Below are 14,597 nucleotides of genomic sequence, written 5' to 3'. Positions count from 1 at the left end.
GCGGCTTTTGAACAGAGGAATGGCCGCTGAGGCGCCGATGAAGAGCGGCGATCCTGGCATGGCAGAAGGACGGAGGCTCGGCACGGGACGGAGGCACGGGACGGAGGCACGGGACGACGGAGGCACGGGACGACGGAGGCATGGGACGACGGAGGCACGGGACGACGGAGGCACGGGACGGAGGCTCAGGACACAGGTAGGCTGGACACACAAGGCTACACGGACACACACACAGGGATGGATGGACACACACACAGGGATGGATGGACACACACACAGGGATGGATGGATGGACACACACACAGGGATGGATGGATGGACACACACACAGGGATGGATGGATGGACACACACACAGGGATGGACGGATGGACACACACACAGGGATGGACGGATGGACACACACACAGGGATGGACGGATGGACACACACACAGGGATGGACGGACACACACACAGGGATGGACGGACACACACACAGGGATGGACGGACACACACACAGGGATGGATGGACACACAGGGATGGACGGACACACAGGGATGGACGGACACACACACACACAGGGATGGATGGACACACAGGGATGGACGGACACACAGGGATGGACAGGCATGTCTCACCCTCGGTTTATACACGAGTCAATAATTTTCCCAGTTTTTTTGGGGTAAATTGGGGGCCTCGGCTTATATTCGGGTCGGCCTATACTCGAGTATATACGGTACACCAAAATAATCTATGTACTATGTTGACACTAAACTACTCTGATGAAAGTATGTAGAAATAAAAAAAAAAATATTTAATAAAAAATGATTATTTTTTCTACCACACTGTCATCAGTCAGTGTTCCCGATCATTGCCACACCAGTCATATGATGATGCCCTACTGCACTGGTGAAAAAAATGGGAAAAATTGTGACAAAAAAATTACAACTTCAAAAAATTTGCCATGCCTCCTACTAAATGCCTCAGACTGTCTACTTTTCAAAATGGGGTCATTTGGGGGATGTTTGTACTGTCCTGGCATTTTAAGGGCCTCAAGAAATTAGATAGACTGTCAGTACATCAGAATTGATACATTTTCAAATATACAGTATATACAATAGTTTGTAGATGCCATAGCTTTCACATAAACCAATTAATATACATTATTGGGATTATTTTTTAGCTAAGACATGTAGCAGAATAAATTTTGGCCTAAATTTATGAAGAAAATAGGATTTTTATAACAGCTTACCTGTAAAATCCTTTTCTTTCAGTACATCACGGGACACAGAGCCACAGTATTTACTGGCAAAACAAGGTGCACTGTGGAGGCAAGGATGACTTGTTTGTTATTTAAAAAAATATAAAAAATACGAGGCTAAACGATCACTTTAAAACATAAAAAACAACCCCCCCCCCCCCCCAAATGTAATATATTGCAATTCATAAAAAAATTTTTTTTTGCAGACTTTTTTCCTTTGATTTGCACCTGGTGATTCCACCCATATTACACTTCCTGTCCTAGGGTAACAACACTCACTCACTGTACTGTACCTATGGAGGAGCATTGCTCTAACCTTAAGTTACCCCCCTGATTTGGGCTACAGAACACATCTCCTTTCCCTTATCTCTATTATATAGGAATTAAGTGTTCTGTAGCTCACAAAAGAAAGCTGATAACATTCGTTGTATTCGTTCATAATTCTGGCAGGATCAACAAGTCTTTTTCTGTATCAAGCCCGAAAAAAAGAAAACGCAGCCACTACACTTGTAATCTGCAATATATTACATTTTTGTTTTTGGGCTTGGTTATAGTTGACATAATCCAAGAATACATTTGATTGTTGAGTACTACAGTTGTTATTTTTATACACTGTTTAATTTCGGAATTATATTTAAATATAAAAAAATAGGGGGGGGGGGGGGTTGAACTTTTTTTTTTTTTTTGGTGAAAGTCAATGACTCAACACTTAAGGACAATGCTATAGATTACTGAACAAACCCCAGAGAGCTGTGTATGCTAGCCTTGCTTTGTTTACCATCTGTAATTTCCATCTGCTCTTGTGATGCAATATAAACCATCATTCTTTAAAAAGCAACAGTGTCACAGTGGGCAGATCTTGGTCACAAATGCCTGGCATATTTTCCAAGAACGTAAAGCAACTGGCCTATTTAAAAACCCGGCACCCTTCATTCAGCTGTTAGAAGTGACTCAGGAGGACAAGTTCAGGATTTTTATTCCTCCCTGGAGGAACACGCAGTATTGTTGCTATAATATGGCTCTAGACGAAACAAAAACAATGAAACCTGCTCAACGGGCCATTAGGAAGATCAGAACTGTAAGTTTAGTGTCCAGCTTAACCAAAGGTTGGCAACAATGGGCAACTGAAAATTCAAAGAAGCAAGCAGAACAACCCTCAGGTTGGGTGCCTAACACTGAAGATGAGGTTACAGAGAACCACAAGTCAACGTTTAAAGTAGAATTGAAACCTGCAGTTGTTGTTGCACCAAGAAAAGATGTTGAAACGCCCACAAAAAATAATGAAGAAACACACATCAAAACAAAATCTGTGATTAAAAGTTTTGCGAGCAAAGCCCAGGAGAAAGGAATGGATATTGGTTCATTGGCTGAAAGATATGAAAAAGATTCCAGTACCCAGAAATACGATGAATTTATGCTGGATAAACTACTGCAAGGCAATGTGTCTCCAACCCGGAGAAGGAAGTGCTCCAATCTGGTGTCCCAACTTACCAAAAGTTGGAAACAGATTGAACAAGATGATGAAGGAACCGAAACATCTTCCAAAACTTTGCCAAAGCTTGCAGAGTGTCGAAGTGAAAGCCTAGAAACCGAAGACAGTGGCTATGGAGAGAGTGAGGAAGTCAAACCAGAAAAAGAGAAGGTAGAAATCACAGAAGAGAAGGAGGAAGCTGCAAGAATTAAGCGGTCATATAATTCACTGTAAGTTATTGCATAGTGTGATATGCAGCCCCTATCCTGCAGTTTAAAGTGTAACCCCGGCCAAAACATGTTTTGGCTTTAGATCAGAGGTCTCAAACTGGTGGCCCTCCAGCTGTTGCAAAACTACAAGTCCCATGAGGCATTGCAAGGCTGACAGTTGCAAGCATGATTTACACAGGCAGAGGCATGATGGGACTTTTTTTTGTAGTTTTGCAACAGCTGGAGGGCCACCTGTTTGAGAACCCTGCTTTAGATTAGAGTAGCGAAAGGTTATATCCACTGTAGTGTTCATTTTGACATTGATTTAATTTTAATCATAGTCTTTTGACTAAAATGTAATTTTAGTTTTAGTCGTATTTTAGTCATCTGAATTGTTTTAGTTTTAATCATATTTTAAATGACTAAAATCTCCAGTACATTTTAGTCGACTAAACTCTAATAGGTTTAGTTAAATTGTAATGCATTATTTAAACATTGTTCTAGAGTTTCCAAACTCATTATATACTCCTGAAGTAAAACTCTAATAATATTTAGCGGGATGGGGAAGTAAATGGGGGTGAGGGAATGTACAGGGCAGAGAACTGGTCTGGGGAGGCTGTTATTTTACACAGTGCTAAGTACTGCTACCTTGCTGGGAGGGGAAACACTCACCATGTGGTTTTCAGGGCATTGTTTCAGAACTCCCAGGCAGTAGGCAGGTAGAGGGAGCTTGCGTCTCTCAGCCAATATGGCTTGTTGGGGGCTGAAGCTTAAACAGACAGGTAGAGCTCTGGGGAAAACAGAAGTTCAGGTGGGTAAACGTCCCTCCATCAGAATTTCGTTCCATTTTCGTTTGTTGCCGAAAATTGGAATTGATTTTCGTCATAGTTTTTGTCAATTGACTTAATTTGAATATTTTGATCTACGAAATTAACACTGATCTACTGTCATGTCTTTATTGCTGTTTGTGTCTCCATCAGAGAGATTTCCCTGCACTTCCTTTTCCATAGGGGTAAGCAGAAATCTCCCCACTTTTGGTAGCTGTAACTAAAAAAAGTGACTTAATTGGAAGATATCCCCTATACTACTGTTCCAGTTACAATCATGAGAATGGTCCTCAGGACTAATAATGACATTAGCTCTCTCCAGTAAGGACACAGACAGAAAATAAAAATCTGACAAGTCTTAGCTAACTAAGTAAGGGCTAACTCTTCCCCATTCCACTCAAAACAAGAAAATAATTTTGGTTGGATATTTACATTAAATTTAAGTAAAGCAACATGGCTCACTGGGGTTGAGTTGCTAAAACTAGAGAGTGAAAACTCTGGTGCAGCTGCGCATGGTAGCCAATCAGTTTCTAACTTCAGGTTGTTCAATTAAGCTTTGACAATAAAACCTGGAAGCTGATTGGTTTACTGTATATGCAGGGCTGCACCAGATTTTTTACTCTCCAGTTTTAAATCAACCCCAATATGTCTAGAGGGTGTCAAAGATCACCCATCACCTTCTTAAACCTCTCAAGGACTTCCGTAGTGTGATCTTTGCATCTGGATTGCTAGCTCCACCCACTGACTGCCATCATTTTATTATTCTTTCTTTTGGTCTTCCTATATTTTGCATTGCAGTATTTGCAGCAAGAAGTTGAACTCCCATGGCTATACGGGGGGAGATGATGATGATTTCAAATCAAGAATGTTTACCACTGGAGTCCATAAAACATTTTGGGTTAGAACAGTCAGGGCAATGAAAGCTGAGTTCTGATTGGTAGTTATGGTTTACAGCACATCATTGCTCTCTGCACATTTTGGTTTGAGAAAGAAACTACAGCAATACACCAATCACTTAGGTTGTATGTTGTAAAAAAAATATTTAGAGTATTTTAAAAAGTACTTTAATTAAAAGTATATTTTACATGTTCATTTTTATCCTAATTACAAAAATAATATTTGGAAATGATTAGTACCTGAGTTTTATTAGGGACTGGACTGAATTGAAGGGCTTTGGTTTGGTGCTTTGGTTAGGTGTCATCACTTCTAAATTTCGGACCTAATTAGTACCTGAGCTTTATTAGGGACTGGACTGACTTGAAGGACTTTGGGTTGGTGATTTGGTTAGGTGTCATCACTTCTAAATTTCGGACCTAAACAGCAATCCTAACTTTTCTCTGGCTTTCATTTTCTTCAAGCTTACATTGGGTCAGTGGATCAGAAGTATTAAAGTGTATGTATAAACAGAACTTTATTATTCATTATGGGTAAAGTATAGAAGGTTATACATCAGCTTCAGTTTACTTTTTTTTCTGCCAGTGTCATGCTGGGGAGGTCCCTATGCCATAGGACAGGAAATATCTAAAAAGTCAGGGTAATTGCTCTACAAAACAGTTGTCGCCAGAATAGTTGTCCCCATTGGAATAGTTTGTCTCACCTTGTATTCTGATGGCAACTGTCAAATATTTGATTTCCATGACTTTCTATCTCACTGACAATGGTCATAAGAACAAATATAGAGGTGAATCTCCCCAGCATGGACACAAAGAGGAACAAAAACTTGGCTATGAGATGGGAAGCAAAGGGGGAATTTCCTCATTGGGACACATGGCAAAAAAACAAAAAAAACTGTCAGGGGTCATAACCCTTCCTTACTCTGTCCAAAATGCAAAGAGGCCTTTAGTCCTACAGGGTTAACATACTTCCTATTATTTTGTTTTTACACAAACGTTAATATATCTTCGTATTCAAAAGAAATGATTCCTGAAAAGCATTTTTATATTTCAAATAAAATGCCTGAGTCAAAAAGGTCTAATAACCCATATTAAATGTCTAATCTCTCATTTCTCTTAAAGCAGATAATGGATAAAATATTTAATAGTCCTATTGTATTAAATAATCAATCATTTATGAAGCTGTAATATTCCACTACAAGGTCTGTGATGCTTCTACACATAGGGCATGGATCAGATGAGGGTTGGGAGATATTTGTATGCAGGGTATATCAGTTCCATTATAAGCTTTGGAGCCAGGCTCATCCCAGGCAATATTTCAGCAGGTGATCCATTCTGTCAATAACCAACACAATTTATGAGAAGCTTAGCGAACCTGCAATGTAATATCTGTAATAGGAAGAAGGAGATTTTGAGCAAAATGAGCTTCAGGAAAACTACATACCAATGTCTAAATTAGAGAATGCAATTTAAAGTAAACCTCTTTGGCAATACAAAATCAGTGAATGTTGGTATTCGAGTTCACCTGCAATAAAAAAAAACCCTGTATGCCAAAATGATCCAGAGACATGGGAAGCATAATTGATATGCATCTCTCGATCTTGGCCCAACCATTCCCACCAACCAAAGCTCCTCACTTATCAGTGAGGATGATCATTAAGTTAAATGACCAATAGGAATCACTTGTAGCAGAAGGGGGGGGGGGGTGAATTCTACAGAAAGTTGACATTTGGATATATAGTAACTTCAGATGCTGATTATCATGCCATAGTCACTGGATAAAACCTTAGTTTGTGGGGGGTTTTTCCCCTGAAAATTCAGTTTAACCCCTTCCTGCCTAGCTCCAGAATCCCCTTAAGTGGATCTTTATATCCAAGGGGTGCCTGATTCCAAAATTGCTGTGATTGGCTGCCACAGTGTTACATGATTGGGAACCGGTCCCACCAGCTCCTGATCATTACTAGAGACTGGGCACTGTCTATGGCTGTACTGTGGTGTCGAGGTTGGTACTCTCAACTAGCAGTAAAAAGGGTCGCTGGTTCGAATCCCAACCACGACACCTGCCTGGAATTTGCATTTTCTCCTTGTGCCTGTGTGGGTTTCCGCAGAGTACTCTGGTTTCCTCCCACGCTCCAAAGACATGCTGGTAGGTTAATTGGCTTCTGTCCAAAATTGGCCCTAGTGTATGAATGTAGGTTGGGGACCTTGGATTGTGGGCTCCTTGAGGGTAGGGACCAATGTGAGTGTGCGATGTATGTGTAAATTGATTATACTATATGGATACCTTAAATATATAATAGATGAGCATCTTAATGAGATGCAATGTACAGGGGATAGGGATGGACTTTATTCAACCTTACTAACTATGTAACAATATGATCACTGTGTTTGGAGTGTGCAGTGAATGCACTCCTAGCACAGAAACCTTGGCTACCAAGGGACACATATATGGGGCATGTGGGCATTAAACAATCAAAGTATAAAAAAATTCCCAATATTGAAGTCCTTAGTGAGCTATAGACACCTCAGCCTGAGAAGATAAGTACACAGAGCCTCTTATCAAAGCGAATTGACCCTCAAATTATAGAGTGTTTAAAGAGGAGTTTCTGGGCCCCCATGAAAAAAATTAGAAGTCAGCAGCTACAAATACTGTAGCTGCTGACTTTTAATATTAGGACACTTAGCTGTCCAGGGTTCCCATGATGTCGGCATCCCTAACATTATAAACTAATATTTAGCTTGCATTGAGTAACATCCAAACGACTTCAATATTGGGACTTTTTTTTATACTTTGTTTACTTTGGTCATTATCACTATTATAAGAGCTTCACTTTATTTTATGATAGTATTTTGAATGTGTTTGTCAAACTGTCTGAGCTGCTATTTCTGTATTATCCAAGCATGGGTGCATTTTAAACGATTCAATTAATCCCACAAATCAATTAAAGCCCACCTTCTTTGTCGCAGCGCATATGCATTATGCAGGCAGCAAAAAAGGGAAATTTTTTCCTGTTTGCTACAGATTTACTTAAATATTGGTTCCTTTACTGACATCTAGAGCAGCTCAGTAACTTCTTGTATGCTAATAATTGGTCTAGAGCCCTGAATCTTCTCTTTTTGAACATTAGAATATGAATTAGGCATTTTACTGCTAAAGATACAATTTTAATAACCAATGTTGCCCAGTGCATCACCTCTGACCCAATATGTTGTTTTATTTCAGGAATAACAAGACAGTATCAGAATTTAACAACATTAACAAAGCCCACAAGCGGTACAGCCAAGTGAACAACGTCAAGGGGAGGTGGGAGAAGTGGTCAGGTGAACATGTGATGAACCAAAAGCTGAACCCTTTTAGTGATGAATTTGACCATGACTTTGCAAAGTCCCAGAGGCTGCAAAAGGGTGACGAGGGCTATGGACGTCCAAAGGAAGGAACAAAGACAGCTGAAAGAGCTATGAGGGCAGAAGCACACATACATCGGGAAATGAGAGATCTCTGCTTCATCATCTCCACCATGGCCGAACCAGGAAAAGATGGAAATGTACAAATCACGTTTGGTGAACTTTTTGAGAGATACGTGCGGATCTCCGACAAAGTAGTGGGAATCCTTTTGAGAGCCAGGAAACACGGGATGGTGGATTTCCAGGGAGAAATGTTGTGGCAGGGAAGAGATGATGATGTGATAATAACATTGATGTGACAAAGAAATAGAAGTGACTGATCATTTTTTTAGAAATTAATTTTACTTTACTAAATGCTACTCTATTTTTCTTTGACCATACTTCTTCACAAGGCAATTGTTAGCTTATTCTTAATTTAAAAAGGTCAATTTACCAATGTATTATATATAAAACAAAACAATATTTGTCTGCTTTAAAAAGTATTCATGGCAGCATTACGTTCAGACATATGTAAGACACCAATTAATAGAGTGATGTATTTGTTCCATCATGGTAAGCATACAACTGAAGGTGTATTCTAACTATAGGCATTGTATAAAGTGCTGAGATGAGTGTACATGCAGCATTCAGCGCCCAAAGCATCATCGCGCTCCGTCCTCATGGCGTGGGGACTGGGTACAGCTCCCAAGGTTTTTCCAAAGTTGCATCAATCCAGATGCAGTGCTTCTATTGTTGTATTAGAAGAATAAAAAGTTGACTGAAGAATCCAAAGATAAAATAATATTAGTTAAAGTGTCACTAAACCCACAACAGTAAAATCAGTCTGTATAGGCAGTAAAACATATACTCACTGTGGAACCTAAGGGATTAATCCTCTGCATTTTGTGAAAAGGCTGTTTGATCATCCCCTACTTCGATGTTTCCTAATCATTTCCTGATAGTATAGAGCTTGGGGACAAGCTGCACATGCTCAGTTTGTTGTGTGTTGCTAGATTTTATTTTTTTCTTGGGAGAGTGCATGTGATCAGCACAAGGCCATGCAGAGGGTCAGGAGTATTGCATCCTTATAGGACATTCATGGGAGAATAAGAACTCCTACAAGATTTAATCGGGCACTCACAGAAGTCACAAGACTGCTCTAACTGCTGATGTGAAAAGGTATTTAGCAGTTTATATTTACTAAATAACAACAGGATAAAACTGTGCTTATGGTACAATAAATCAAAAGTTGAAGCTGTGCCACTAACTTGAGATATTATCACAAATAACAAATCATAATTAAACGTGTTGCTCTATAGTCAAATTAATCCAAGTGTTAATTTCATAACACAAATGAAGATTCCCAAGACAGTGGAACATGTGATATAAATCTTATTCCAAATTCAGACAGAATCCCTCCACCTTGAATATTCACCACCACCACATATATAGATGTGGTCTTACCAAAAAGCATAGACCTCCTATTACGGGGGATCCTGAGTTCAGTGTATTGCTCTTAGGCTGGAGGAGTGGTGTGAAGGGGTATACCATTGGTTATGATGGCCTAAAGCAGGAGTTTTGTTGCTAAGTCAATGGATGGGCAGAGAGCGATTCGTACCAGTTTTTCTTTGCTGGATAAAATAGTGAATGAGACACACGAGCCTATGTTGAGCCCTGTAAAATGAGGTCTATGCTCCCTGGTAAGAGCACATCTATACATGTGGCGATGGTGAATTCACAAGGTGGAGGGATTCCATCTGAATTTGGAACACAAGATTTATTTCACATGTTTCACTGTCTTGGGACTTTTTGTATACCTTATGAAATTAACACTTGGACTCACTGAAGGTCGGAGGCAGGCAGGTGGACTCCCCACCTTCTTGTCTAAATACAAGAGGCATGGGTACTTTTACTCAAATCTTGGTGTGATTTGTGTATTTCCTACAGATCTGTGCAGTAATCCAGTGTGAGACTTTACACCTCTGTGCAGGAACTTCCTGTAATAAAGACCAGTCACTGCTGCTCTCTCTTCTTGTGCAGGGTGACTGGGCTTGTATCCGCCCCCTCCTGTCGTTTTCTACAGGAAGCCTGTAGTAGGTGGACCTGCCAGACCCCTCCCACAGCTCTGCTCGGGCTATGTACAAGCAGTGATGATGTCACTGCTACTTTTTACTGGTAAAATCTTGATTCACAAAAGGTATTTGGTGCACACAAATATATCATTTGTTGCTATTGAAGGACGTATTTCAATTAATGTTTTTGTGCCTGGAGTTACGTTTGGAGTTACGTTTTAATTGTGGCAAAGTCCGGTCAGCAGCCTGGCTGTACAGTCTGGAGGGCTGTGTAAATTTCAGGACAGGATTGACAGGAATACAAATCCTTTTCCAGGTAAAATAGCTCCTTTGTATACATTTCAAAGGTGGATTTAGCTGTTTGCCTGCAGTTAATCTTTAAAATTTTGGTTTGTCTCCAGAAAAGTGATAGAGGGGAAATTTTCCAATGGGTACACGAATTCTAGTTAACTGGGGGTCCCTTAATTTGCAGGGATTTTTGCTCTCACTTCCTGTATGGCTATGGGACAGGAAGTGAACAGAAATCTCTGCAATAACCTTCCCTTGCTCTATCCAAAATGAAAAAAAAAAGTTTTGCGTTTAATTCTACTTTAATCCTGCACCTGTTTGCTTGCAGTTCAGCTTTAACTCCATCCTAAAGAGATTTAAGTAGGCCACACATGGGTTGAATTCTGAAACAATTGTCTTACGAAAATCATAACTAAGAATTTTCTTTCCAATTTCGCACCATTATTGGGCTGTAGCAATGGCCGATTTCCCTGTGGCCATAGAATTTGAGTGACCAGGAATGTTGGAAATTTTTGTAAAAACGAACAAATTTCTATACAATGATGGGAGAATCATGCGAGAAGTATAAATGAAAAAGAAGAAATATGCATGAGCTGTGACCTGGAAAGAAATGAAGATTCCCAGCCACAAAATGTTATTTTCTGTAGCAACATGAGGTGAAATTGAAGGCTTGGTTGGTCAAATTTCAAAAATCAATGGTGACACCATCGGATCACAAAACACACAAAATCTTTAATTTTTTCAAAAAAGAAAATGTAATCAGAATTCGACCCATGTATGGCCTGCATTAGTCCTGCACCTGGTCGTTACTGCCGTCTGGAAACCCATCAAAAAGATCAGACCTTATCCCTGGTATAGATATGACAACCTGAGAGCTTTTCACCCAAGACATTTATGTCACCAGGCTGTGGATTCTCCATAGATACATTGGAAGATGCCTAATGTATCCAACCTTAGATGTGTTATAAAATATATCTTATACATTTATCACTGGGAACAGAATGACTTGCCTATGTTCTGCGACGCGATTCTGTGATTTGGGTTTGACAACCACGCTGATGAACTGTCTATCCTAGTGTTTTTCTGTGAACACAATAGACGTACACCAGACATTTATTGGGTAATTGACTGGAATAGATTTGGTGTTGGTAAATTAGTCTTAATATTTGTAATTTTACTGTAGATACAAAGATTATCTAAGGTGTCAGGCAGATCTAAAGAACCTGAAACCTTCAATGTACAGCTATGTTGGTGGGTTGGGGTACGATGACAAATATTTTTGTATTATTTATTGACGTGTTTAAATTTTTATTTATTGTTTTCTACCTGAATAAACTATTTACAAAAGTACAAAGTTGTGTTTTTGCTGCTTGTGCTCGATTTCATTGTAGTGCACTCATCAATACGTGCAAAAGATTGCAAAGCAGAACTAAACCCTCCTATCATTTATAGCCAAGTAAACTGCCATCTTGGCCTCTGTTTGGTCTGCAGTTGTCATCATGCTGCACATGTGATCAGTTATGACATCAACCATTTCATGGTTTGACAGTTCAGTTGAGAGCACAAACTACTGTGACAGTTATCATTCGGGGCAAGCCTTGGATTTACCTGTTTTGGAAAAACCATTAAGTTGATGGGTTTAGTTCCGCTTTAATGCTACCTAATTTGTTTCATTTTTTATTTTTACAAAATTGTTATTAACCTATAGACCACCATGGATTGCTGTGTCAAAGGAAATTCCTGGATTACATTCAACTGTAAATGCTAATGGCCTGGCTGTCATGCTGATTCTCCTGGAAAATCTCCCTACAAGTACGCCTTAAGCTGGCCATACACATTACAAATGTAATTTATTCAAGAAAAAATAAAGAAAAAAATGTTGTTTTAATAAAGTTTATTTAATTGAATAATTGTTAGTAGGGATCAAATTGACAGTTGTGTTTGACTCAAAGGAACAGGATGGAAAATATTTCTAAAACAAATTTCTAACGGCGAATGTGGTTTTGTTCAGCAAAGTTCATTAACCCCTAAATCGATTGTTAAAAAAATGTTTCTTTCGAATGACAACTATGAAGTTATCTAATGGACAGATAAGAATCTTTGTACAAATATTCATGCAAGCTTTAATCCTCCATGACATCCCCCCAAAAGAATGTATACACCACCTTTGTTCCTATGAGTACGACATGCCTACTGCTATAGAAAGTAAGGGAAAGTTCGTTTTCTAAAAGATTTTCCTAGTAAATAATAAAAACTAAAAGAGAGTGGTTATTAAAGTGGAACTTTAGTCAGAAAACAAAGTCCTGCTAGATCACTTCATATTGTCCCCCTTTGCAGGTATAGCTATGTAATACAGAATAAGTGCCTGCACTGTATAACTGGGGGTTATTTACTAAAGGCAAATCCACTTTGCACTACAAGTGCACTTGGAAGTAAAGTCGCTGTAGCTCAGAGGGGGACATGCAAGGAAAATAAAAAACAGCATTTTAGCTTGCACATGATTGGATGATAAAATCAGTAGAGTTTCCCCTGATTTCAGAGCTTCCCGTCAGATTTACAGCAACTGCACGTTAAAGTGCACTTTCAAGTATACTTGCAGAGCACTAGTAGTGCAGAGTGGATTTGCCTTTAGTAAATCAACCCCACTATCTCACCCTGCTCTGCACATACTCAGTTGCGCTCTATTTTTAGGCACAGCGACAACTGTAGAGGCCTATCAGCTGACAGCCTAAAGTCTCGTACACACGATCAGATTGTTGGCCAACAAATCGTCAGACTTTTGTCCGAAGGGCGTGTGCCAGGGACTTATCTTGCATACCAATGGTACACAATTGTTGGCTAACAAACACAAACGTAGTGACGTACTACATGGAATTTCAGCTCTTAAGAGCCACCCTTTGGGCACCTTCTGCTAATGTCATGTTTGGTGAGCATTAATTCCGAGCATGCGTGTTTGTACTTTGGACTTTTATGTGATGGACTTGTGTACACGCGATGTGAAAATCTGACAACAGACCGTTGTCCGCCGAAAAATTTACTAGACTACTATCCAACATTTGTCGGCGGGAAAGTTGGCCAACAATTGTTTGATGAAGCGTACTAACAGTCGGATTTTAGGCAGTCTGTCATCACACAATTCCCTGCTGAACATCCAATCGTGTGTACGAGGCTTAAAATGTACTGCTGCTCAAGGGGGCTCTGGGCTTCAACAAAAAAGTCAGCTTCCAGCAAGAAGAAACCAAAACAATGGTGGAGGCAATTTACAGTCCAGACTAATTTTGGTACCTTAATTATTAATCACAAAAAACAAAAAACAGTCACCCCAAGAATATTCACATCCAAAACACTTCCATCAACCCTTACATTACTACAGGCAGGTCTGGGACAAGTAGGGGGGAAGGGGCATGTGTCCTGGGTGCAGTGTTGATATGTGAAGGGGGGACACTCTGGGAGTTTCAGATGCTCTATTCTCCTGCACCTCACTGGTAGAAGTGACTCCAAAACACGGAAGTATGGTGTACCGTCACCTCAGGCTCTGCCCTGTGCTCCCCGCTGTCACTTGTAAACACAGAAACTGGTGGAGGAAGTTCCACTCGCTTCCACTGTCGGCTTTTGTGTCTACAAGTGACCGCGCGCCTCACACAAAGCGCTCCCTGGCCAGGACCGTGACAGCAATTCCCAGTCTCTAGGCACTGAGGACTGAGTGAGTAGCTACTAGCTGCTCTTCCACAGCAGCCCTTCACTGTGTAACTTTATATTGGGGAGGGGGGAGAGTTCTGTACTGGGGGGTACTTAAAGGTAGAGTTCTGTAAAGGAAGGGGGTTTTGCGTGTTACTCACTTCTGTATCCTCCTTAAACTCACTACTGGCAATATTTTCCCCCACTGACCACATAGTTGGTAAGATTGAAAAAACACACAAGTCCAACCTATGTTTGTGCTTTTATGTCAGTATTACATTGTATATCCCTGTATGTTAAGGTTGTTTAGGTGCCTAATAGTTTTTAGAAATTATCGATGCTCCCAGCTGAAACCACTGCTTGCGGAAAAGAATTCCACATTCTTACCATAAAGAACCCTCTACGCAGTTTCTGGTTAAATCGCTTTTCCTTTCATTTTAGTGAATGGCCACGAATCTTTTTAAATTCCCTTTCACTGAAAAGTTTTATCCCTATTGTGGGTCCACCACTACAGTATTTTTATACTGAAATC

At 40.0% G+C, this 14,597-nt stretch overlaps 1 protein-coding gene across 1 annotated transcript; it reads left to right on the top strand.

Annotated features, from left to right (window-relative positions):
• Positions 1–2,168: 2,168 nt before the first annotated feature.
• ABRA (actin binding Rho activating protein) lies at positions 2,169–11,741 on the top strand. The gene is made up of 2 exons (XM_077493171.1): positions 2,169–2,944; positions 7,867–11,741. The coding sequence occupies exons 1-2, from the start codon at positions 2,259–2,261 to the stop codon at positions 8,345–8,347; spliced, it is 1,167 nt and encodes a 388-aa protein (XP_077349297.1). The 5' UTR covers positions 2,169–2,258; the 3' UTR covers positions 8,348–11,741.
• The last annotated feature ends 2,856 nt before the right edge of the window (positions 11,742–14,597 follow it).

The sequence above is a fragment of the Lithobates pipiens genome, unplaced genomic scaffold (assembly GCF_037356315.1).
Source record: "Lithobates pipiens isolate NorthernLeopardFrog02 unplaced genomic scaffold, aLitPip1_a1.2 Scaffold_19, whole genome shotgun sequence".
NCBI classification, from domain to species: domain Eukaryota; kingdom Metazoa; phylum Chordata; class Amphibia; order Anura; family Ranidae; genus Lithobates; species Lithobates pipiens.
This window is presented reverse-complemented; position numbering and strand designations above follow the sequence as displayed.

Bases quoted from the DNA above. Each gene is read 5' to 3' on its own strand.
- ABRA (XM_077493171.1), top strand. From the start codon at position 2,259: ATGGCTCTAGACGAAACAAAAACAATGAAACCTGCTCAACGGGCCATT. The intron at 2,945-7,866 runs GTAAGTTATTGC...GTTTTATTTCAG, and splicing joins AAGCGGTCATATAATTCACT to GAATAACAAGACAGTATCAG.